The following is a 24,761-nucleotide window of genomic DNA, read 5'->3' on the forward strand; positions in this document are numbered from 1 at the left end:
AAACATGAGGAGAGGTCTCCTGAAATCCTCAGCTGAATGCATCATATATTTTTGATGTTGGCAGAGTCCATCTTTATGTGTAGAAGGTCTGCCTGAAAACAAAGCTAACATAAATGAAACCAGACCAAGAAACAGAGATAGAGACTGATTATTAGTTAAGCAACTGAAATTAGTCACGTCTGAAGGCATAGAACCTCTAGGCTTTTTAGTTAGGAGGACCAAATTTTTTTTTTTTTTTAAGAACCAAATTCTTAAAAAAAAATTGCTTTTGAACTATCCTGACATGGATTTCTAGCACTATAATTGAGTTTAGACTTACTGTACACTACCTAATTGAACTGTAAAAATTATGTTAACATATAAAAATTTAGCTTGTTTTTACCTCCCCAGCACCCTTTCTTCCCTTGGAAAACTGCATCTCCCTTAAGTCACACTGTTCTGATTGGGCTCTCAAAAACAGGACCCACTCCCCCTTTATTCTCATGGGCATGCATATGACCTAGGTCTGGTCTATTATAATAGCCTATTTTTTTGTCCACAGTGACTATGTCAAGGATGGACACATGACCCATGCTGGGCCAATCAGTGTCTTTCTCTAGAACTTTCCCTTGAAGCTCAAAGGAAGATTGCTTTTTTACCCTTGGGTCAATGTGTGGGCAGGATATAAATGAGTTGTCAGTGATCATGTTCCCTGCCACAAGGACAAACTCCATTTACACTGGAAGAAGGTAACACCCAAGAGAAGCAGAACCACAGAATGACTCAAAAAGAGTCCCCTTTGTGCCCTTGGGTTCAATAATGTTTAATATCAGATCCACCATTATTATAGACAGTTAATGATAAACTAAATCTCTTGTTTCTTTTTTCCCTTAAGCTAGTGTAAACTCGTTTCTGTTAACAATCTGAAAAGTCTGAACATGATGTTCTAGTCCTGCACTGTTTAAGATGGTAGCCACTAGGGGCGCCTGGGTGGCTCAGTTGTTAGCGTCTGCCTTCGGCTCAGGTCATGATCCCAGGGTCCTGGGATCAAGCCCCACATCGGGCTCCCTGCTAGGCAGGAAGCCTGCTTCTCCCTCTCCCACTCCCCCTGCTTGTGTTCCCTCTCTCAGTGTCTCTCTCTCTGTCAAATAAATAAATAAAATCTTAAAAAAAAAAAAAAAAGATGGTAGCCACTAGCCACACAGGGCTATTTAAATTAAAATTAAATAAAACTAAAAATTCAGTCCCTGAGATGGACTAGCCACATTTTAAGTGTTCAACAGTCACATGTGGTTATTGGCTATTGTAACTGACACTGCAAATACAGAACACCTCTATCACTACACTCCATTTAAACAGTGCTGCTATTTTTTTAGTTAAGTAAAAATTTTGTTAGCTTGTTAAGTATGGAAAAATTAATTTCGCAGTCAAAAGAATTGCCATAGGCAATAGCTATTCACACCCAGGTAAGATGTTTGCAAGGATTAACTTAGGGGGCGCCTGGGTGGGTCAGTCAGTTAAGCGGCTACCTTCGGCTCAGGTCATGATCTCAGGGTCCTGGGATCGAGTCCCACATCAGGCTTCTCAGCAGAGAGTCTGCTTCTCCCTCTCCCTCTGTGATCTCTCTAGTTCTCACTCTCTCGCAAATAAATAAATAAATAAACAAACAAACAAACAAACTTTGAAGAAAAAAAAGGATCAACGTAGAAAAAAGTCAAACAGGTAACACTAACTTTGGAATGTTATACAATAAGAATAATATTACATCTAATAGTGGGAGAAACAAGGAAATTAAAGTTACGTTAATAACAAAGGGGAAAAAAAGCACATGCTAAAGTGATGTGAAGATATTTACATTACATGCCTTAGCCAGCATAGAATGTAGAAAATGAGTTGGGGAAAGAAATTTGTCCCCACTATTGTTCTGGGCAGAAGATAACCACTGGGAAATACTACAAAAAGAGAGAGAGGAAAACAAGAGTGATAGGCAAGGAATATACCATAAGATGTGCTGGGCGATGGAGTGAGTGAAGTGGCCTCTCTAAAAGTGCTAGAACTTGAAAACTGACCATTCTGACCAACTCTAGATTACCCAAATTATGTATTTTTCATGAAAAAAAAGGCTATTTTCAAGTAAGCAGGATAGATAATAACAAACCCTTTGGGTAACACATTTTTATATTCTTTCTTTATATTTATTTTTTAATGCAGCCTGTGGCACATTAAAGCACCTTAAAAAAAAATTACTTCTTCAGTAAAATTGCGAACCACAAAGAAAGCCAGAGGCCTAAAATCTGTATTCCTCTGAGAGCTAGTAGTCTCTCTCTCTCTCCAGTATTTAAAGAAAAGTAAGCAACAGTTCTGAGTAGGGAAATAGGACCAAAAAAAAAAAAAAAAAAAAAAGGAACAACTATCGCCTAATCTGAATCAAGTTTTTACAGTATTATATATTAGCCTATTTCAAATGTAGTAAACTTCACATTTGATGCAGAGTCTTAAGTTAATTGTGATAAACCGAATGAAATATGAACAAAAATTAATTCTTTTTATAGATGTCTAAAAAGTGAGACATGGCAGTGCTATTAATAAGGCATTTGAAGAGAATCTAGGGGCGCCTGGTTGGCTCAGTCAGTAAAGCATGTGACTCTTGATCTCAGGATCATGAGTTCAAGCCCCATGTTGGGCAAGGAGCCTACTTAATCAAAAAAAAAAGAGAGAGAGAGACTCTTTAGATGGAGAGGCAGCATGGTGCAGCTGAACACTGGGCTGGTTAGAAAGAGACCTAGTTTCAAGTCCTAGATCTGTGATTTATTTGTTGTATGACCTTAAGTTAATTTACATCCTTAAGCCTCAATTTCCTTATCTAAAACAGGAAGAGACAGAATTATATGGTCTCAAAGGTCACTGCATATTCAAAAGTTTTATGACTTTGGGCGCCTGGGTGGCTCAGTTGGTTAAGTGACTGCCTTCGGCTCAGGTCATGATCCCGGAGTCCCAGGATCAAGTCCCGCATCGGGCTCCCTGCTCAGCGGGGAGTCTGCTTCTCCCTCTGACCCTTCCCCCTCTCATGTGCTCTCTCTCTCTCATTCTCTCTCTCAAATAAATAAAATCTTTAAAAAAAAAAAAGTGTTATGGCTTTATGAAAAATGGTATATAAATAAAAACTTAAAAAAAGAAAGAAAGGAAAGTATAAAACCTGAAAAAAAAATTAAAACATTTTTTTCCTCAAAGGACCTTTTAATCTTTGTGAAGCTTTGGCTTTGCTCTACAAGGGAAAAAAATTAAACAAAACAAAACAAAACCCCCCCAAAACAAACAAACAAAAAACTTCACTTATGAAATGTTTTTAACCTTCACAAATCCATAATTGACACAAATGTAGTAGCTTGGCAAGTATAATCCTGTTAATCACAAGAATGAAAAAAATGTTTCTGCAAACCAACACAGCTTAATGATACTCACCTGGAAAGTAAAATCAAACAATTTTCAGATCTAAACATTCTTTAGAATAGCTAATTTAAACAACTTTCTGATTCTTATTTGGCTTTCTTAAATTTTCCAATCAAGGAGAAATTATACTGACCAATTTTTAATCTAGTTCACAGAGCAGTTACAGTTCTTTAGATCCTTGACATTTAACCAGGGTTTTAACTATATGCAAACCATACCACACCAAGGACCACAACATGTAGCATCTTGTAGTTTTACTGAGTTACATTTGAATCATTCAGCACATGAGGCTGAATTGTGATAGTGTGGGACCCTGTACCTGCTCAGCAACATGTATCTCTAGCTGTGTATGTTCCATTCTAACAAATCCAACAAACAGCCAAGGAACATGCTCCTTTGTGAGAAATATTCCCTCACAAGAGAGAAAACTGCTATGCTGATGATGAAAAAGTGATGGTGACCAGGAAATGGGTGGTTAATCTGAGTAATAGAATTCTCTCTAATAATTTAAGATAGGGAGCACTGAAATGACATAAAATCAAATGGTATAGAATCAGTAAGGATCCGAAAGGAGGTCTTTCCAATGTCTTTTCATTTGTTTGTTTGTTTTTTTTTTTTTTTTTTTTTACCTATGGTGGATTATTACTACAAGTTATAGTAATCTTCTAGAATTTGAAGCTTCAGAAATGCAAAGTAGCCCTAATAATATCTGGGTTTCTTGTAATTAGTATTCAGGCTTAAATTAACTGTACATAAACTTAAATAGAATGAGCCAATTAAATCTTTAGCCTTCATCTCAGGGTCAATATTTCAGATTTGTAGGTCTGAGACAATAAGTATTGAGGGCAGTACCTTTAGCCAGAACTTATTATCAGAAGAAAACACACATGTATATCTAATTCTCAGTGTAAATAAATACACTTTAATGTCAATATGTAAGCTGCAAATGGGAAATATTACCTCTTTGAAATGTGACATCCAGTTTGCCAAGATAAGGTGGGAGTTCCTTTAAAAGATATGATTGAAAAACAGTTAACTCTCAAAAATTTTAAAGTATTTTAGTGTCTTACAGTAAGACAAAGATTTGCTTCTTCAAAAAAATAAAATAAAAACATTACCTATGTTTACATAAGGCACGCTTTAGCCAAACATCCCAAACAGCAAATTAAACATATAACTACTTACTTTCACAATTTAGAAGAAATCTGTACTATTTAATATGGACCTTTTCAAATAATAAATATATAAATATCTCAGTAGACAAGTGTGAAGATAGACAATTTTATTTTATTTTATTTTTTTATTTTTTTATTTTTTTTAAGATTTTATTTATTTATTTGACAGAGAGAGACAGTGAGAGAGGGAACACAAGCAGCGGGAGTGGGAGAGGGAGAAGCAGGCTTCCCGTGCGGAGCAGGGAGCCCGATGCGGGGCTCGATCCCAGGACCCTGGGATCATGACCTGAGCTGAGGGCAGACGCTTAAGGACTGAGCCACCCAGGCGCCCCGAAGATAGACAATTTTAAAAAATGACTAACATACAGTAAAATCTTTAAACTCACAAATAATCAAATAAGTGCTAATTAAAATTTAAATTTAGGAAATTTTTGTTATTATAATACCCAATAATGGTAAGGGTACAGCAAAATGGGAATTCCTCTAACACCACATTTTTGCACTTTTTAAGAAATTTTTACTTTATTTTTAAGTAATGTGTGGCTTGAACTCACAACCCTGAGATCAAGAGTTGCATGCTCTACCAACTGAGCCAGTCAGGTGCCCCAGATTTTGAAACTCTTAAACACTTTTAGAAAGCAAGTTGGCAATAACGACTTTCAATATATATTAAGCCACTAAAATATTCCTAATCTTTTACCCAATAATTTCCCTGCTGGGAGTTTATTTAGGGAAATAATTTTAAAAACAGAGATAATTTGTGCTTGCTTTGGCAGCACATATACTAACAATAGAGATAACTTTTATTTTTATATTGATATTTTCAATAAATATAAATATATTTATATAGATGCCTTCACAAATATATATCTTTTTTTTTTTAAAGATTTTATTTATTTGAGAGAGAGAGAATGAGAGACAGCATGAGAGGGAGGAGGGTTAGAGGGAGAAGCAGACTCCCTGCTGAGCAGGGAGCCCGATGTGGGACTCGATCCCGGGACTCCAGGATCATGACCTGAGCCGAAGGCAGTCGCTTAACCAACTGAGCCACCCAGGCGCCCCTAAATATATATCTTTTAAAAACTCTATATAAGCATATAAATATAGAGAAAGCTTTATCTTTATGTATGAAGATGTTCAGTGCAGTGTTATCTCTAATGGTGAAAACTTAGAACTAATTCAAATGCCCAACAACAGAGGAGGAATGGTTAAAAATAACTCTATATCCACTCAATGGAATAACTGCAGTCACTTGAAATGTTTATGAAAAATAAGAAGGGGATCTGAAAGGGCTAAATACGACACAATTCCAAATATATAACATTCTGGAAAAGGTAAAACTATGGAGACAATAAAAAGATCAGTGGTTGCCAGGGGGTGGGGGGGGCAGGAAGGATGAACAGGCAGAACACTGAGCATTTTAGGGCAATGAAACTATTATGTATGACACTATAATAGTTGATACGTCATTATACGTTAAAACTGACATGTCATCCTATGTTAAAAACCTATAGAATGTACACCATTAAGAATAAACCCTAGGGGCACCTGGGTGGCTCAGTCGGTTAAGCGGCTGCCTTTGGCTCAGGTCGTGATCCCAGGGTCCTGGGATCGAGCCCCGCATCGGGCTCCCTGATCGGCGGAGAGCCTGCTTCTCTCTCTACCTCTGTCTGCCGCTCTGCCTACTTGTGCTCTCTCTCTATCTCTGTTAAATAAATACATAAATAAATCTTTTAAAAAAAAAAAAAGAATAAACCCTAATGTTAACTATGGATTTGGGGATGATAATGTGTCACTGTAGGTTCACAGACTGTACCAAATGTACCACTCTGGTACAGGATGTTTTGGGGGGGGGGGGGGCTGTACATGTAGAGTCAGAAGCTATTCTGTACTTTCTGCTCAATTTTGCTGTGAACCAGTAACTGCTCTAAAAACTAAAGTCTATTTAAAAAAAAAAAAAAAGAAAAAGCAGGGGCGCCTGGGTGGCGCAGCTGGTTAAGCGTCTGATTCCTGGTTTCGGCTCAGGTCATGATCTCAGGGTCCTGGGATCAAGCCGCACGTTGGGCTCTACAGGGAGTCTGCTTGAGGATTCACTCTCTCCCTCTCCCCCTGCTTTCACTATCTCTCACTCTCGCTCTCTAAAATAAATAAATCTTTTTTTAAAAAAGCATGGAAAAATGTGTATCATGCCATAATGTTAAAGTGTCCAAAAACACAATCTATAGGGGTGCCTGGGTGGCTCAGTTGTTAAGCGTCTGCCTTTGGCTCAGGTCATGATCCCAGGGTCCCGGGATCAAGCCCCGCATCGGGCTCCCTGCTCGGCAGGAAGCCTGCTTCTCCCTCTCCCACTCCCCCTGCTTGTGTTCCCTCTCTCGCTGTCTCTCTCTCTGTCAAAAAATAAATAAAATCTTTAAAAAAACAACAACAACACAATATATGTAATATACAGTAGAATCACAACCAGGCAAAAAACATACAGGGTACACATACAGATAGCATCCTGTTAATGTAAGTTTTCTTTAGGTGGTAAAATAAAGCATTATTTTCCATCCATTTATCAGTCTTTACTATAATGGCAAGTAAACTACTAAAATCGGATTTCCCATACTTGAAGACTAAAACTAATTCATCTATTTAATCTGAATCAAATAAATTGTAGAATACTTCAAGAACTTTGATGTCCAATAGTTTTACATTTGAGGACTTTGGTAATCTTGTTAAAATACTTATAAAAATAAGTCTCCAAAGATGTATCCACAGATTTCTGTAGTGGGTATAAATCCTCACTGGAAGTTAGAATAGTTTTTAGAATTTCCTTTGGCATTCATTATTTAATCACTATCATTTATTTTTTACTATTTATTGGAGCACTATCTGGCATTCATTGTTTTTAAAAATCCTACAGGCCCTAATGTCTACTAGATATTAGTTTATCATGCATTTTTACTTACACAGTACTTGAGATCAGAGATGTTTACATTGACCCCAGTTGATCTCTTTAAATTCTCATCATGGGACACTACAACTTGCTCATCTTTTGTGATATGGCAGTCCAATTCCAGCATATCAGTTCCAATTGTAACTGCACTGAAGAAATGCAAAGAAGAATAATGACATTCTGAAAGTTAAGTAAACTTCATTTACATTATATGCATCAGATGTAAAAATTAGGAGTTACAAATCAAATAGCAAAACATCTCATAACACTAAAATTTCTCTACACTGTCATCTCTTATGATTTATTGGTGTCATATTCTAAAGTAAACACAGAATAAGAGAATCGTGTTGCCCCTTTCCATAACCAGCTATCCATATTGCTGTTAACCTAACATAATGGAAAGAATACCAGATCAGAAGTTAAAAAGGTCTGGATGCCAGTTCCTGCTTTGCTACGAACTTGCTGTAAAACTATGGGCAAGTAAACGCCTTTCTCTAGGCCTACATTTTCACATCTATAAATTGATAGGATTAAAGAACAAGAAAACGGTGCCAGCCCTTGTCACTTTAATTCAACATAGGATTAGAAAATTCCAGCCAGAAAAAAATAAAAAAAAGAAAAAGAAATTCCAGCCAGAGAAATTAAGTAAGGAAAAAAGGGGGGTTGGGCGTCCAAATTGGAAAGCAGGAAGTAAAATTATCTCTGTTCACAGATGACATGATCTTGTATGTAGAAATCTTAGAGATTCTACACACAAATAAAACTGCTAGAACTAATAAACTCACTAAAGTTGCAGAATATAAAAATCAACACACAGGGGCACCTGGGTGGCTCAGTTAGTTGGGTGGCTCAGTTAGTTGGGTGTCTGCCTTTGGCTCATGTCATGATCTTGAGGTCCTGGGATCGAGCCCTGTGTCGGGCTCCCTGCTCACGGGGTGTCTGCTTCTCCCTCTCTCTCTGCCCCTCACCCCACCCCCCACTTGTGCTCTCTCTCTCAAATAAATAAATCTTTTTAAAAAATCAACACACAAAAATCAGTTACATTTCTATACATTAAAGTGAATGATGTGAAAAGGAAATCATAAAACAATCCATTTATAATAGCATCAAAAAGAAAAAAAAAAAAAGGGCGCTTGCATAGCTCAGTCAGTTAAGTGTCCGACTCTTGATTTCGGCTCAGGACATGATCTTAGGGTCATGAGATCGAGCCCCACATCAGGCTCTGTGCTGGGCATGGAGCCTGCTTAAGATTCTCTCTTTTCCTCTCCCTCTCCCCCTCCCCCCCAAACAAACAAACAAACAAAAACTTAGGAATTAACTTAACCAAGGAAGTAAGAGACTTGTACAATGAAAACTGTAAAACATTGCTGAAAGAAATTAAAGGAGATATACATAAATGGAAAGACATCCCATGTTCATGGATTCGAACACTTAATATTATTAAGATCTATGGATCTACACATTCAATGCAATTCTTATCAAAATCCCAATGATTGTGCAAAAATAGAAAATTCCATCCTAAAATGCCTGAGGGGCACTTGGCTGGCTCAGTCGGAAGAGCATGTGACTCTTGAATTTGGCAATTTGTAAGTTTGAGCCCCATGTAACTAAAAGAAAAAACTTTAAATTTATGAAATCTCAAGGAAACCCAAAGAGTAAAAACAATCCTGAAAAAGAAGAACAGTGGTGACTGGGTGGGTCAGTTGGTTGAGCATCTGCCTTCAGCTCAGGTCATGATCCCAGGGTCCTGGGATTGAGCCTGCATCTTGCTCCAGTAGGGAGCCTGCTTCTCTCTCTGCCTGCTGCTCCCCCTGCTTGTGCTCTCTCTCTCTCTGTCAAATAAATAAATAAATAAAATCTTTTTTTTTTTTAAGATTTTTATTTATTTATTTGACAAAGAGAGACACAGAGAGGGAACACAAGCAGGGGGAGGGGGAGAGAGAGAAGTAGACTCCCCGCGGAGCAGGGAGCCCGATGTGGGGCTCGATCCCAGGACCCTGGGATCATGACCTGAGCCAAAGGCAGACGCTTAATGACTGAGCCACCCAGGCGCCCCAAATAAATAAATGAATAAAATCTTAAAAAAAAAAAAAAAGAAAGAAGAACAAAGTTGGAAGACTCACACTTCCTGATTTCAATACTTACTACAAAGCTACAGTAATCAAAGCAATATGGTGCTGGCATAAAGACAGACATATAAATCCATGAAATAGAATACAGAGTCCAGAAATAAACCCTCATATATTGTCAAATGATTTTCAACCATTCAATGGGGAAAGGGCAGTTTTTTCAACAAATGGTGCTGCAAAAACTGGATATCCACATGTAGAAGAATGAAGTTGGATCCTTACCTAACACATATCAAAAAATAAACTCAAAATTGATCAAAGACCTAACCATAACACCTAAAATGAAAAAACTCTTAGAAGACAACATACAGGAAAAGCTTCACCACACTGGATTTGGCAATGATTTCTTGGCTATAACATCAAAGCACAGGCAACAAAAGAAAAAAAAAGACAAATTGTACTTCATCGAAATTAAAAATTTTGTGCATCAAGGGACGCTATCAACAAAGTAAAAAGGTAGCCCACACAAACCATAAGAGACTCTTAATCATAGGAAACAAACTGAGGGTTGCTGGAGGGGAGTGGAATGGGGGGATAGGGTAACTGGGTGATGGACATTAAGGATAGCACCTGATGTAATGGACACTGGGTATTATGTAAGTGAGGAATCACTGAACTCTATCTTTGAAGCTAATAGTACATTATATGTTAATTAAATTTAAAGTTTTTTAAAAAGTGAAAAAAAAAAAGTAGCCTACAGAATGGGAGAAAATACATGCAAATCATCTACGTGATAGAGGATTAATATCCACAGTATATAAAGAACTCCTAAAACTCAACAACACAATAACCTGATTCAAAAATGAGGAAAGGACTTGAACAGATGTTTCTCCAAAGAAGAAATGCCAATAAGCACATAGAGAGATCACTAATCATTAGGGCAATCCAGTCAAAACCACAATCAGAGGGGTGGCTGGCTGGCTCAGCTGGAAGTGTGCAACTCTTGATCTCGGGGATGTAAGTTTGAGCCCCACATTTGGTGTAGGGATTACTTAAATAAATAAATAAACTTTAAAAAACCCCACAATAAGACTATTTCACACCTATTTGGGTGGCTATTATAAAAAAAAAAAAAAAGGAAGGAAGAAAAGAGAAAAAGAAAAAAGTATTGGCCAAGATGTGGAGATACTGGAACCCTTGCATATTGTTGGCGGGAATATAAAATGGCAGTTCCTCAAGAAAATTCAACATAGATTTACCATATGATCCAGCAATTCCACTTCTAGGTACACACAGAAAAGATTTGAAAGAAGGGACTTAAATATTTACACAACCATGTTCATAGAAAAATTATTCATAATAGCCAAAAGTAGAAGCAACTTGTCTATCAACTAATGAAAACAAAATGTGGTTACAAAGAAGTATTATTCAGCCTTAAAAAGGAAGGGAATTCTGGAGAAGCCTGGCTGGCTTAGTTGGTAGAGTATGTGACTCTTGATCTCGGAGTTGTAAGTTCAAGGCCCATGTTGGGTGGAAAGATTACTTAAAAATAAAATCTTGGGACGCCTGGGTGGCTTAATCGGTTAAGCATCTGCCTTCGGCTCGGGTCATGATCCCAGGGTCCTGGGTTGAGCCCCGCATCAGGCTCTTTGCTCATGGGGAGTCTGCTTCTCCCTCTCCCTCTGCCTGCCACTTCCCCTGCTTGTGCTCTCTCTCAAATAAATAAAATCTAAATAAATAAATAAATAATTTTTTTTAAATCTTAAAAAAAAGAAGGGAATTTTGATATATGCCACAACATGAGTGAGTGAATCTTTAAGACATTATGCTAGGTTAAGGAAGCCAAAAACAAAAATACAAATACTTAATGATTCCACTTATATAAAGCTACCTAAAATAGTCAAGTTAATAGAAAGTAGAATGGTGGTCACCAGGGCCTGGGGGGAAGGGGGTTAGTGAATTATTATTGAATGGGTCCAGAGTTTTGGTATAGAAAGATGAAAAAGTTCTGGAGATGAATAGTGGTGATGGTTGCATAACAACGTGAATGTATTTAATGACACTGAACTGTACACTTAAAAACAGTTAAAATGGTAAGTTTTATGTCATATATATTTTACCATGATAAAATAAAAAATTAAAAAAAAAAAACCAAAAACTGAAAGGATTAGATCAGACAATCGCTAAGGTTCCTTTCACATTCAAGATCCTATGACTTTTACAAAAGGGAGTATCACAGTGGTTAGGAGTACAAACACTGCCCCCAAAAAAGGGTAAATATGTGAGGCAATGGATGTGTTACTTAACTTGATGGTGAGAATCCTTTCACAATGTATACACATATCAAATCATCACATTGTATACTTGAAATATAATGTGTCAATTATACCTCAATAAAGTTGGGGGATAAAGAGCATAGACACTGGCTCTGCCACTTACTTGGGCAAGTTATTTAGCTTCTCTATGCTTCAGTTTCCTTACTTGCAAAATAGTGATGATAATATTAGCTCCTCCCCTTACACCTTACACTCCAAACAGCCCCACACTTTCAATACTCTTGCCTGAAATGTCTTTTGCAAAAACAAAAAACAACGAATATACAATAAAATAATAGATGTAAATTTGAACAGGCACTTCACAGATGAGGATTTCCAAATGGCCAGTAAGTGTATGAATAGATGTTCAACATCAAAGTTCAACAGGGAAATGTAAATCAAAACCACAAGGAAATAGCACTATATATCCACCACAATGGCTACAATTAAAAGGACTGACAACAAATTAGCAAGATAGTGGAGGATTGGAACTCTATATTGCTGGTGTGAGGGTCAGTTGGTACAATCACTCTGGAAGGTATAAATGTAGACCTACCCTATGATCCTGCAATTTCACTTCTGCTTAAGTATATATCTGAGAGGGATGAATGTATTTGGCTATTAAAGAGCAGATAACAGGGGCGCCTGGATGGCTCAGTCGGTTAAGCATCTGCCTCTCGGGCTCAGGTCATGATCCCAGCATCCTGGGATCAAGCCTTGCTTCAGGCTCCCTGCTCAGCAGGGAGTCTGCTTCTCCCTCTCCCTCTGCCTCTCTCCCTCCGTCTCCCTCCCTCCCTCTCTCTCTCTCTTTCTCTCATTTTCTCTCTCTCAAATAAATAAATCTTTAAAAAACAGATAACATTATTTCACACATCATGGATGAATTGTACAGGTATAAACTGAAGAAAGAAAAGCCAGAGACAAAAGTGTAAATACTGTATGATTACATTTATGTTATCGGGAACAAGCAAAATCAATTTATCATAATAGAAATTAGAATAATGGCTATCTAGGGGCAAGTAATGTGGACTGGGAAAGGTCACAAGGATACTTTCAAGAGTGCTAGAAATGTTCTATATCTTTATCTGAGTGATGGTTACAAAGGTATATACATTATGTTAAAATTTACTGGGCTATACACTTAGATTATGCATTTTATGGAATGTATATTATATACACACCGTAACAGGTTTGTTTGTTTGTTTTTAAGTTTTTCTTCCTCCCCTTATCTGCTCTTACTCATCCTTCAGGTCTAAGCTTAGAAACCACCACTTCAGGATATCTTCCCCAATCTTCCCAGATTAGACTGGGTCACCAGGTTATGTACTGCTAAATTGCCAGGACTTCCTTTAGCACCTGTGTTTACTCTGTCATAGTATTTACCATGCTGTTTTGAATATATCCATCTATCTCCCCCCTGCCCAATGAGACAGGAGATCTTTAAGTAAAGGATTTGTGGACTATGTCTAGTTTACTGTTGTATTCCTAGTGCCTAGGCAGAGGACCTTGCACAGCTGGTACTCCATAGTATTTGTTTAAAAAACTCTGTCTATGTAAAATGCCCACGTAGCACTTTATGCACTAATCACCACGGGTGACATTTCAAGATGAAGAAAAAGTAAACATGGGTGGAGCAGGGAGAAAGTTTTAGAAAGAAACATTTTTTTTCTTTTTAAAATTCAAGAATGGAAAGAGTAAGAGCTGTGGTGAGCAGAGTAGGGTGAAAAGATACAAAAGTAGATAAATTACTTTTGTGCAATATATTCCCATGCACTTAAATTGTTTACTAGTCGTTTTATATGAGGTTAGGTCTCTACAACTAGATTAAATTCCTAAAGAGGAAAGGCCTATGTCTGCTCCATACTTTCTAATGTTCATGATGTTGGGTATATTGTAGGTATCTAACACATTTCTAAATGAGTGGAATGAAGCCATGTTTTACTTATCTATTAGATATTTATTAACATTTTGGAGCGCCTGGGTGGCTCAGTCGTTAAGCGTCTGCCTTTGGCTCAGGTCATGATCCCAGGGTCCTAGGATCGAGCCCCGCATCGGGCTCCCTGCTTAGCAGGGAGTCTGCTTCTCCCTCTGACCCTCACCCCTTTCATTCTCTCTCTCTCTGTCATTCTCTCTCTCTCAAAAATAAATAAAATTAAAAAAATATTTAGAATATAAACTTCTAAAGTGCAAAATAAGGATACTTCCATTATTAATATATCTAAAAGACAACATTTTGAACACCAATTTATTCATCACCAACAGAAAGAATTACAGCAGGAATTTAATCTAAGAAAAACTGAACATCCTTTTAAATATATAAGCACTCATGATTCTTATTTTGCCTGTGATCTCCTATGTGGGGTGAATGTATCTTCTGTTTTATACTTAAACTTGAAACACGTAATATAAAAATACAAATATAAATTTGTATATAAATATATCAATTAAGGAATAAAGTTTTAGCAATTGAGTAAAAGTTTCTTAATGTTTTTAAAACAAACTAACTTGGCTCCTTAATGTAATTCTTACTAAGATGTAATAACTTTATGTGTCCTCTTCTAAAGGATAAAAGAGAATATTTATTGGTCAGTTGTGTGTGTAAAAATAAAATGCAAACAGAAATAAGCAAATAGGGGCGCCTGGGTGGCTCAGTCGTTAAGCGTCTGCCTTTGGCTCAGGTCATGATCCCGGGGTCCTGGGATGGAGCCCCGCATCAGGCTCACTGCTTGGCGGGAGGCCTGCTTCTCCCTCTCCCACTCCCCTTGCTTGTGTTCCCTCTCTCACTGTGTCTCTCTCTGTCAAATAAATAAATAAAATCTTTAAAAAAAGAAATAAGCAAATAAAACAGTTTTTGGTAGAATTACTTTTCTGTATTTTTAAATTTCCTTAAATATTATTGTTATACTGTGTTCAATTAAAAAAAAAAAAGAAATGTAGAAACTGTAAGCAATACATGCAGCCAGCAAACAGTTTTGAAATAAAATCCTAAAATCCTTCATATAGCTAAAAAAAAAAAAAAAATTGGTACTACTGATTTTTGGTCATGTGCATATCTTACTTTCTTTTGTTATTTTTTTTGTATGAGTATGTGAAGGGGAGTAAGAGCAAGCGTTATCTATATTTTCCTGTATTTAAAAACAATTCTGCAGGGTACCTGGGTGGCTCAGTTGGTTAAGTGTCTGCCTTCAGCTCAGGTCATGAGCAGGGAGCCTGCTTCCCCTTCTCCCTCTGCCCCTCCGCCCTGCTTATGCTCCCTCTCTCTTGCTCTATCTCAAATAAATAAATAAAAATTTTAAAACAACAAAAAATATATAAAATTAAAAAAATCTGCATTGGGCTCCATGCCGAGCATGGAGACTACTTAAAATAATAAATAAGTAAACAAACAAATAACATTTTAGTATATGTGCTGCCGAGGCAAGCACAATAAAATTTTAAAAGTCAATTAAAAAAATTAAAAATAAAAATAAAAAATTTAAACATTTTACCTAAGAAATCTTTCTAAATTTGAAGTTTGCCTTCAGCTGAAATGTGGGCTGTTTTTAGACATGTTTAGGAATTATATACAAAATAGTTTCTATTTATTGTAGGCTTATCTCTTATCAATAAGCTAATAAAAACTTAGAGCAATAGTAAGTGAGTGCATCCAGGACAATTTGTAAATGATCCCAAATTTGATACACAAATAGCTAGAACATAGCCAGAAAAAGGAAAAAAATTTTTATCACTTTGGCCTTCAAAATTTCCCATAAATAATAATATGCATCTACTTCAACTGAAGCGCCAGGTATTTTATAACTAAATTTCTTTTCTTTTCTTTTTTCTTTTTAGGATTTATTTATCTTGGAGAGAGAGAGTGTGAGCAATCAGAGGGAGAGAGAGAGGGAGAGAATCTCAAGCAGACTTCCTGCTGAGCATGGAGCCCCACTTGGGGCTCCATCTCATGACCCTGAGATCATGACCTGAGCAGAAATCAAGAGTCCCATGTTTAACCAACTGAGCCACCCATGTGCTCCAATATAGGTGACTTTCTGACAAGCTGATTACCAGAAAAAGAAAACTCTAGCTCTAAAAGATGTGAAATTACTTGAAATTCCACAGAAACAATACATAACGATTTAAAACAGTCCCTATACACTATATGTTAACTAACTAGAATTTAAATAAAAATTTGGAAAAAATAAAAATCGTAAATCCAAAAACAATAACAGACCCTATATTAAGGAATTTATTTGAATCTCATTTATTCCTCACACCACTGAGGTTTGTTACTATTCCCATTTTACATACGAGAAATTAGTATTGTATTAATTAGATATTCTGAAAAATGTATCATGAGAACCAGGTCACTGATTAATTACTTTGACTGTCTGCCAACTTGTACTTCCAGCTACTGCTAAAACAATTTGTTTCTTTCTTTCACCATTCATGTTAATACCACAGGGATCAAATTGTCCTATGGGTATTTACAAAGGCAGCCTGGTTTAATAACCTAGTTTTATTAGCTCTTAAGAGCTAGATTTTACATACTCAAGGTCTTAGTGACTCTGTGTGTGTGTGTGTGTTACAATTCCTTAGTTTCTGGTTTTGTGCTTATTATGGATGGGGTTCTCTCTCCTTCATTTGTCTTCTGTTAATGTTCTGCTTTGTTCCTGAGTGCCCCATTCCATTATCTCCTTTAGTAAGTAACTAGTGAGAGTCTATTAGCATCAGAACTAGGTGTTAAGGGTTGAGAGATCAATAAGGAAAGATTCTTGTTCTCAAAGGAATCACAAAAGAGCCATATTCATAACCTAAGGTGTTTGTGAAAGCATTTTATAAACCACATTACAGGACTTTTTATAAATTGTGACATACAAAAAGAAAAAGAAAGAGGGAAAGAGAGAAAGAAAGAAAGAAAAAGAGAGAGAAAGAAAGAAACAAAGAAAGAAAGAAAGAAAAGGAGAGAGAGGGAGGGAGAAAGGAAGAGAGAAGGAGAAAGAAAAGGAAGGAAGGAGGGAGGGAGGGAAGGAAGGAAGGAATTTTTTTTTTAAGATTTTATTTATTTATTTGACAGAGAGAGACAAGGCAAGAGAGGGAACACAAGCAGGGGGGCAGTGGGAGAGGTAGAAGCAGGCTTCCCATGGAGCAGGGAGCCCGATGTGGGGCTCGATCTCAGGACCCCGGGATCATGACCTGAGCCAAAGGCAGACGCTTAACCGACTGAGCCACCCAGGCGCCCCAGGAAGGAATAAATTAATTGTGAGATATGATTATTTCTCTTCAGTCCTAATTACTTCTTTTTTTTCTAAATTTTTTTAAAGATCTTATTTATTAATTTGAGAGAGAAAGAGTATGAGCAGGGGAAGGGGCAGAGGGAGAGGCAGAAGCCAACTGCCCGCTGAGCAGGAAGCCCAATGTGGGGCTCAATCCCAGGACACCAAGATCATGACCTGAGCTAAAGGCAGAGGCATAACTGACCGAGCCACCCAGGTGCCCCATTCCTAATTACTTCTTTAGACCCACTATAATGAATTAATTTTCCATACATTCTTAAAGTCCTTTCAGTTTCCCAGATGTATCTTGTCTACATACCCTCACATCTTTTTTTTTTTTTTTAAGATTTTATTTATTTATTTGACACACAGAGAGAGAACACAAGCAGGGGGGAGTGGCAGGCAGAGGGAGAGGGAGAAGCACGCTCCCTGCTGAGCAGGGAGCCTGATGTGGGACTTGATCCCAGGACCCTGGAATCATGACCTGAGCCGAAGGCAGACGCTTAACTGACTGAGCCACCCAGGCGTCCCTACCCTCACATCTTAATCTCAAACATTTCATGTTTTTTTTCCCTCCCTTTTTTTTTAAAGTAATCTCTACACCCAACATGGGACTTGAACTCACAACCCCAAGATCAAGAGTTGCATGTTCTCTGGACTGAGACAGCCAGGTGCCCCAAACATTTCACATTTTAAAAATAGTTTCTTGGGGTGCCTGGGTGGCTTATTTGGTTAAGCGTCTGCCTTTGGCTCAGGTCATGATCCCAGGATCGAGCCCTGAGTCAGGCTCCCTGCTCAGCAGGTGAGTCTGCTTCTCCCTTTCCCTCTGCTTCTCCCCCCAGCACGTGTTTGCTCTCTCTCTCAAATAAATAAAATCTTTAAAAATAATAAAAAAATAAAAATTGCTTCTTCCTCTGTACCAAATGGTCTTCTAGTCCTGGTATCTTTTCAATTTTCTGGTTAATCTTAACCAGGCTTCCCCACCAATTATTTATACTTTCTGTAATATCTTCTTGTTTTCCCTTCCATGTTATAATATGTATGCTTTGTGAAGTGTTTATCTACACATGCACATAAATAAGATCTAAGTTTTAGCTGCTCATTTTATTTTTACTATTTCTCCCTATCAAAGATATACCATACTTAAGCACAGTATCTGTCTTTTGTCAATTATGTATTATAACTCCACATTCTTAATATACTGTACCTTGAAAATAGTATGTTTACATGATTTTTTTCTTGTTGCTCATGAAGCAGGTATTAAAAAAACAAAAAACCTCCTAAGTATCCCAGCAGTTAAAATATTCTACTAATAGAATATTTGTAAATGAAAACAAAAGTATTTGTCGATAGCAAGAGCACTGATGCATAAGATAAAACACAAAAACCACCACCAACGAATTTTTGGTTAAAATCAGGGGGTGCCTGGGTGGCTCAGTTGGTTAAGTGTCAGACTCTTGATTTCGGCTCAGGTCTCAGGGTCACAAGATGGAGCCCCAACTGGGCCTTCATGCTCAGTGAGGAATCTCCCTGAGAGTCACTCCCTCTGCCCCTCCCCCCATTCACACACACTTGTGACCTGTCTCTCAAATAAATAAATCTTAAAAAAAAAAAAAACCCGCTGAAGATGGGAAATGTAATGTTGTATCTAGCAAGTAAAAACCATCTAAGTAAGACATTCTCTGAATACCAAAAAACTTTTCAGATGATCAAAATCTTCAAAGATAAAAATACTTATACCCCATCCTTAGAAATAATTTATTATACAAATGTACCATTCTTAGAAAGTTTATTATATAATTGAGTATTTTAATTTCATAAATAAGGGTGGTCGGTAAAAATTTAACAAAAAATATGGGGAAAAACTTACAAAATAATATACCTTAAATATAAAGAATGCAGGGGCGCCTGGGTGGCTCAGTTGTTAAGGGTCTGCCTTCCGCTCAGGTCATGATCCCGGGGTCCTGGGATAGAGCCCCGCATCGCAGGGAACCTGCATCTCCCTCTCCCACTCCCCCTGCTTGTGTTCCCTCTCTCACTGTGTCTCTCTCTGTCAAATAAATAAATAAAATCTTAAAAATATATATATATATAAAGAATGCTAAAATCACTCAAAGTTATAAGCATTTTCTCCCCAGGTAATATATATCACTACATCCCCGGGAACAAATATTTGATAAATCATAGTATACGGGGGGGGAGGTATGTGTATGTATGTGTCTCAGTGTAAACTGCACAAATAAAATTATATATATATATATATATATATATATGCATTATATATGTTATATATAATTATATACATCTAGATTTATATATTATATAGATATCTAAAGGTATCTACATATATGATCTCAGTAGAGAAGATAACTTAAAGTAATTTATTTATTTTATTTTATTTTGACTTAAAGTAATTTAAATTATTTTGTTTCAGAATCTGGAAAGTTTTTTCCATAGACAGGAGGAAAGTTTTTGCATTTTTAGGGTTTTAGAGAATTTGGGGATTATAGTCAAAGGCATTGTAATAGAGAACACAAAGAATAAGCAATGACAAACACAGGAGGACAGGATTTAGATGAAACTAGAATATGGAGCAGCAGTACATTTGGACCTGATAACAGGAAAAATAAACTCTCAGGTGTCTTTGTTATTTTTATTTTATTTATTTTTAAGTAATCTCTATGCCCAATGTGGGGCTCAATCTTACAACCCCAAGATCAAAGGTCACATGCTCTACCAACTGAGCCAGCCAGTCTCCCCTAAATTCTAAGTCATTTTAAATGATAAGAAACAGAACAAAAACTTAAGCCAAATTCTGATTTCTCAGTCCCAACTGTATGCATAAAAATGGTTCAACAAATGTGTCAGAAAACATTTTTCTTACTAAATATGGAAAGGTAATGTCTTCCATGGAGTTTAACTTTTCATATCCTCTGCTTTATTTTTCAGGGAAAAGAAAACAGTGTTTTCACCATTACCACAGACTAATGATCATTTACTCTAAGACAGAGAACAAGGTATCAATCAGCTTTCATTCCTGTCTCTCCTGCTGCTTCTCTGTGAGGTGCTCTAAAAGAGATCTATAGGAGATATGAATAACTGAAACATTGGGGATAATCTAATTTACCTTATTCGAAAAAATAAGACCAACACTCATAAGGCTTCAAACAAGAAAGACCAGATCACAGGTTCAGGTCTGTAGAGGAATTACAGGGCAGACACATAATCTTATTCATAAACAGCAACCAATGTTAACAGTTGTTTCATTTTCTCCTTTTCTCTTTCTCTCCAAGACTAATTAGCATTACACAGTGTGTTCCTTGTTACAAAAGCCTTCTTTCAGCTTTAGAACTATAGTATCTTTTGATTACCCACAACTCTGATCTAGTTTTTCAGTTATCCAGAAGCCAGACACTCTCTAACACTTCAGACTAGCTAAAAAAAAAAAAAAAAAAAAAAAAAAAGGCTATTTTAATAAAAGAGAAACAACTGTAACAAGTGGATGCAACATGTATACTATCTTCACTTTGTGAATCATCATCACTTCAAAGATAAACTATAAAAGAATACCTTTTTATATACTTACTGCTGAAAGGCTGCCATTGTATTCTCCAAATTTTCTCCAGCCCCTGTGAAAACATTAAATTTAAATTTCATTTACTTAACTAATTTCAACTTTTTAAAAATTTTTTAAATTTTTAAGAAGATTTTATTAATTTATTGTATTAATTTATTCACACACACACACACACACACACACACACACACACACCCATGAGCAGTGGGGAGGGGCAGAGGGAGAGGGAGAAGCAGGCTCCCCGCTTAGCAGGGCTCTGGGCTTGATCCCAGGACCCTGGGATTATGACCTGAGCTGAAGGCTGATGCTTAACTGACTGAGCCTCCCAGGTGCCCCTAATTTGAACTTTTTAATTTTTTCAGAAATTCACTTTAATAAGAAACATCTAGTGAATCTTGATGTTTCTATACTGTGTAGACATTACAAGTTTTTTAAAGAGTGTAATGGTATTTTGAATTGCTTTTTGGCTGCACCAGGAAGAATCAAAGATTAAAACAAAGCCACAGCAACACAGAAAGGTTAGAACCTAAACATGTTTTTTAACCTACAATATCTGCTTGTCATAGGAAAGACAGAAGAGGACTTGGTACATATACACCTCCTCAGAAACAGTTAAACCATCTCCTCTACATCCCCATACTCTCTTATGCATCTCTCTAATAAGAATTTATCATATCATAAATTATTAAACTGACTCCTTTTCCTACGAATTACTGAAAATAAGTGACTGTTTTAATCACTTTGGCTGAAGGCAATATAGTGTAAATAAAATCTTTAAAAAAATATATAGTGTAGTAGTTGAAAGTGGAGTTAGGATCTTTGCTCTCAAATCTATCTGATATTTGCATGACCTTGGGAAAGTTACAAAACCCCTCTAGGGCTGAGCTTCCTTATCTGTAAGAAATGAGGGATGCCTGGCTATCTCAGTCAGTGGAGCATGAGACTCTTGATCTCAGGGTTGTGAGTTTGTGCCCCACATTGGGGTTAGAGATTACATTTAAAAAATAGAATTAAAAAAAAATTTTTTTATTAAGTAAAGTCTACCCCCAAAGTAGGGCTCAAACTCATGACCCCTGAGATTAAGAGTCACATGCCCTACTGACTGAGTCAGCCAGGTGCTCCCCCCAAAAAATAAAATCTTAAAAAAGAAAAAAAAATGAGGATAAAGATGGCACCTATCTCATAGGATTGGTGTAGTTAAATGAATTCACACGTCAGGTGCCCTATGTCATCAATTCAAAAAATTAGTTTTCCCCTTTTTAAAGTTAGGGTGCATATTACAATGGATGGATGGTGTGTAAGAGTTTATTTAGCAAGATTTTCTCTCTCAGCAGCATATTAAATATGTGCATTTTAGGTGCGCCTGGATGGCTTAGTCAGTGGTGTCTGACTCTTGCTTTTGGCCCAGGTCATGATCTCATAAGCCCAAGATTGAGCCATGCGTTGGGCTCTGCACTGGGGTTGGGGTCTGCTTAAGATTCTCTCTCTCCCTCCCTCGGCCCCTCCCCCACCTTGAAAAGAAAAGGAAATATGCATTTTATAACTAATGGCATTAGATTTAATGAAATAGTGACTATTCAGTAAAAGTAAAGGATTATTGCTATTATTATTACTATTGCCACTATTATAGTAACTGGTGCTTGGTGAATGTCCACTGACTGATGAATGAATAACATTGCAATGACAAAAAGGACACAGATAAAAAGTATCTCATCCTCTAATATTATATATACTAGGTAGAAACAATTAACATAACATGCTAGCCATAAGTTTTAAAATATTTTAAAACTAAAAGATTTCAGTATTACTAAATACTTAATGGGATGTACAGGAAAAACACTTATGAAATACTTTTCCAAATACTTAAGAAAAACAGCCAATTTCTTTTTAGCAAAAAGAAACACTTCAAGTTTATGGTACTGTTCAAGTATTAGCATTAAAATGTTTCACATACAGTGCCATCTGGACATATTTGTGAGAGTATTAAAATTTTCTTCTTTTATATTGTTAGATTTTACTTTTATGGCAACCTAATTAATAATCAATAGAAACACAAAGTATGAAGAAATGAATATATTAACTGAATGTTCTAGAGTCCCATAGTTTAGTAGAGAGAACGGAATACCCATGTGAAAAAAGCTACTTTGATTTTAGGTTTTACAGTTGATGCACAATAGAAAACATATGAAGTAAATCTAAGATTATAGCTTTTGTCAAATAAGTGCTCTTTAAAAAAAAAAGTAAGTGCTCTTTAGGTTAAATGACTTTTTCTGTTTATTTATTTACTTGACAGAGAGCGAGAGAGAGAGCACAAGCAGGGGGGGCAGCAGGCAGAGGGAGAAGCAGGCTCCCAGTGGAGCAGGGAGCCCAATTTGGGGCTCAGTCCCAGGACTTCGGGATCATGACCCAAGCCAAAGGCGACACTTAACCAACTAAGCCACCCAGGAGCCCGGTTAAATGACTTTTAAAAATCTAGTTGGTGTTGGGGCACCTTGGTGACTCAGTCAGTTAAGCCTCTGACTCTTAAATTTCGGCTCAGGTCATGATCTCAGGGTGGTGAGATCGAGCCCAATGTCGGGCTCTGTACTAGCTTGGAATCTGCTTAACACTCTAGAATATGACCAAAAAGGATAAAGAGTGCTACTATGTTATTCATTTAAACCTAACAGCTTAAGCATGAAAACACTGTTACTTAAGATCTTCGATTTTATAAATTTATGAAATTAGTAGACAGTATTAAACAATGAAAAGACAATCAAGATATTAATAATTAATAGAAGCTACACATTGTACTTAGCACTTTATATATCATTTCATTAAAACCCCCACAACCAGAAAAAAGTTGGGTACAGTCACATAGCCAACGAGGGGAAATACGATTCAAGCATAAGCTATATGATTTCAGATCCCATCTTTTTTACCACTATGTGGCAGCTTCCATGCTGCCATTCGTAGACTGCCTTTATTTCAGTTTTACAGATAAGTTATTCATATTGGCCCTTATTCCCATATTCTTCTTGTTTATAAAGCTTGAAGATAAATTCTACAATGATAACACCCACAAATTACCTGTTAGATTCATATGGTGAAAGCCTGGAGAGTAACTAAGGGACTAATTAAAAAGTATGCCATTCCTCTCCAAGGAATTATTTGGTGGTAGCTCGTCTCATGAAATTATTTGAATTCCTTTTCTTTCCAGTTATATCATTTATAGAAGCATGCTTGCCACTAATTTTCCTTCTCTTTCAATAATCAGTTTAAACAATGCCTGGCTTTGCAAATCACCATCCAACATATAAACAAATGTTTAATTTTTAATTTTTAATTAGTTCTTAAATTATGAAATGGGAAAGAGAATGAGTGTCACAGATTTTACATGCTGTCCTAATGTTTATAATTCCTCTGCTTACATCATACTGCCTCCTCTTCCAGTTCACACTTTTCACTTGAGAAAACCTTCTCTGAGAAGTCCCAGTTTTCTTTATTTATAGCTTCACTATGTACTTCCCAAGTTTTCATTCTGTATTAACTTTTTCTCTCTTATATAGTGCTTCATAATTACTTTGTAACCAGTTAATCTTTCTCTTTCTTCTTTCTTTCCTTTTCTTCCTTCCTTCCTTTTCTTTCTTCTTTCTTTCTTTCTCTCTCTCTCTTTCTTTTTCTCCCTTCCTTCCTTCCTTTCAGAGAGAGAGCAGGGGGAGGGGCAGAGGGAGAAGGAGAGAGAATTTCAAGCAGACTCCACGCTGAGCATAGAGCCTGACAGGGGGCTCAGTCTCATGATCCTGAGATCACGACCTGAGCCAAAACCAAGAGTGACACCTAACCAACTCTGCCACCCATGTGCCCCGTGATCAGTTAATTTCTGGACAGGAAAAGTAAAGGAAACATTCTCTTTTGTATCTTTAATTAGATTTTTTTTTTTTAAGATTTTATTTATTTATTTAACTGACAGAGAGAGAGACAGCGTGAGGGGGAGCAGAAGTAGGGGGAGTGGGAGAGGGAG

The 24,761-nt window shown here is 36.8% G+C and overlaps 1 protein-coding gene across 1 annotated transcript in view; it reads right to left on the reverse strand.

Moving 5' to 3' along the window:
• GDPD1 (glycerophosphodiester phosphodiesterase domain containing 1) overlaps positions 1-24,761 on the reverse strand; it is a 47,235-nt gene that overhangs the window by 16,474 nt on the left and 6,000 nt on the right. Inside the window, exons 2-4 of the mRNA XM_078064501.1 lie at positions 20,768-20,810; positions 7,556-7,691; positions 4,390-4,435 (exon numbers count right to left, since the gene is read on the reverse strand). Coding sequence (XP_077920627.1) covers positions 4,390-4,435; positions 7,556-7,691; positions 20,768-20,810 — 225 coding nt within the window. The remainder of the gene's footprint in view (positions 1-4,389; positions 4,436-7,555; positions 7,692-20,767; positions 20,811-24,761) is intronic.

This window comes from Halichoerus grypus, chromosome 2 (assembly GCF_964656455.1).
Source record: "Halichoerus grypus chromosome 2, mHalGry1.hap1.1, whole genome shotgun sequence".
NCBI classification, from domain to species: Eukaryota; Metazoa; Chordata; class Mammalia; order Carnivora; family Phocidae; genus Halichoerus; species Halichoerus grypus.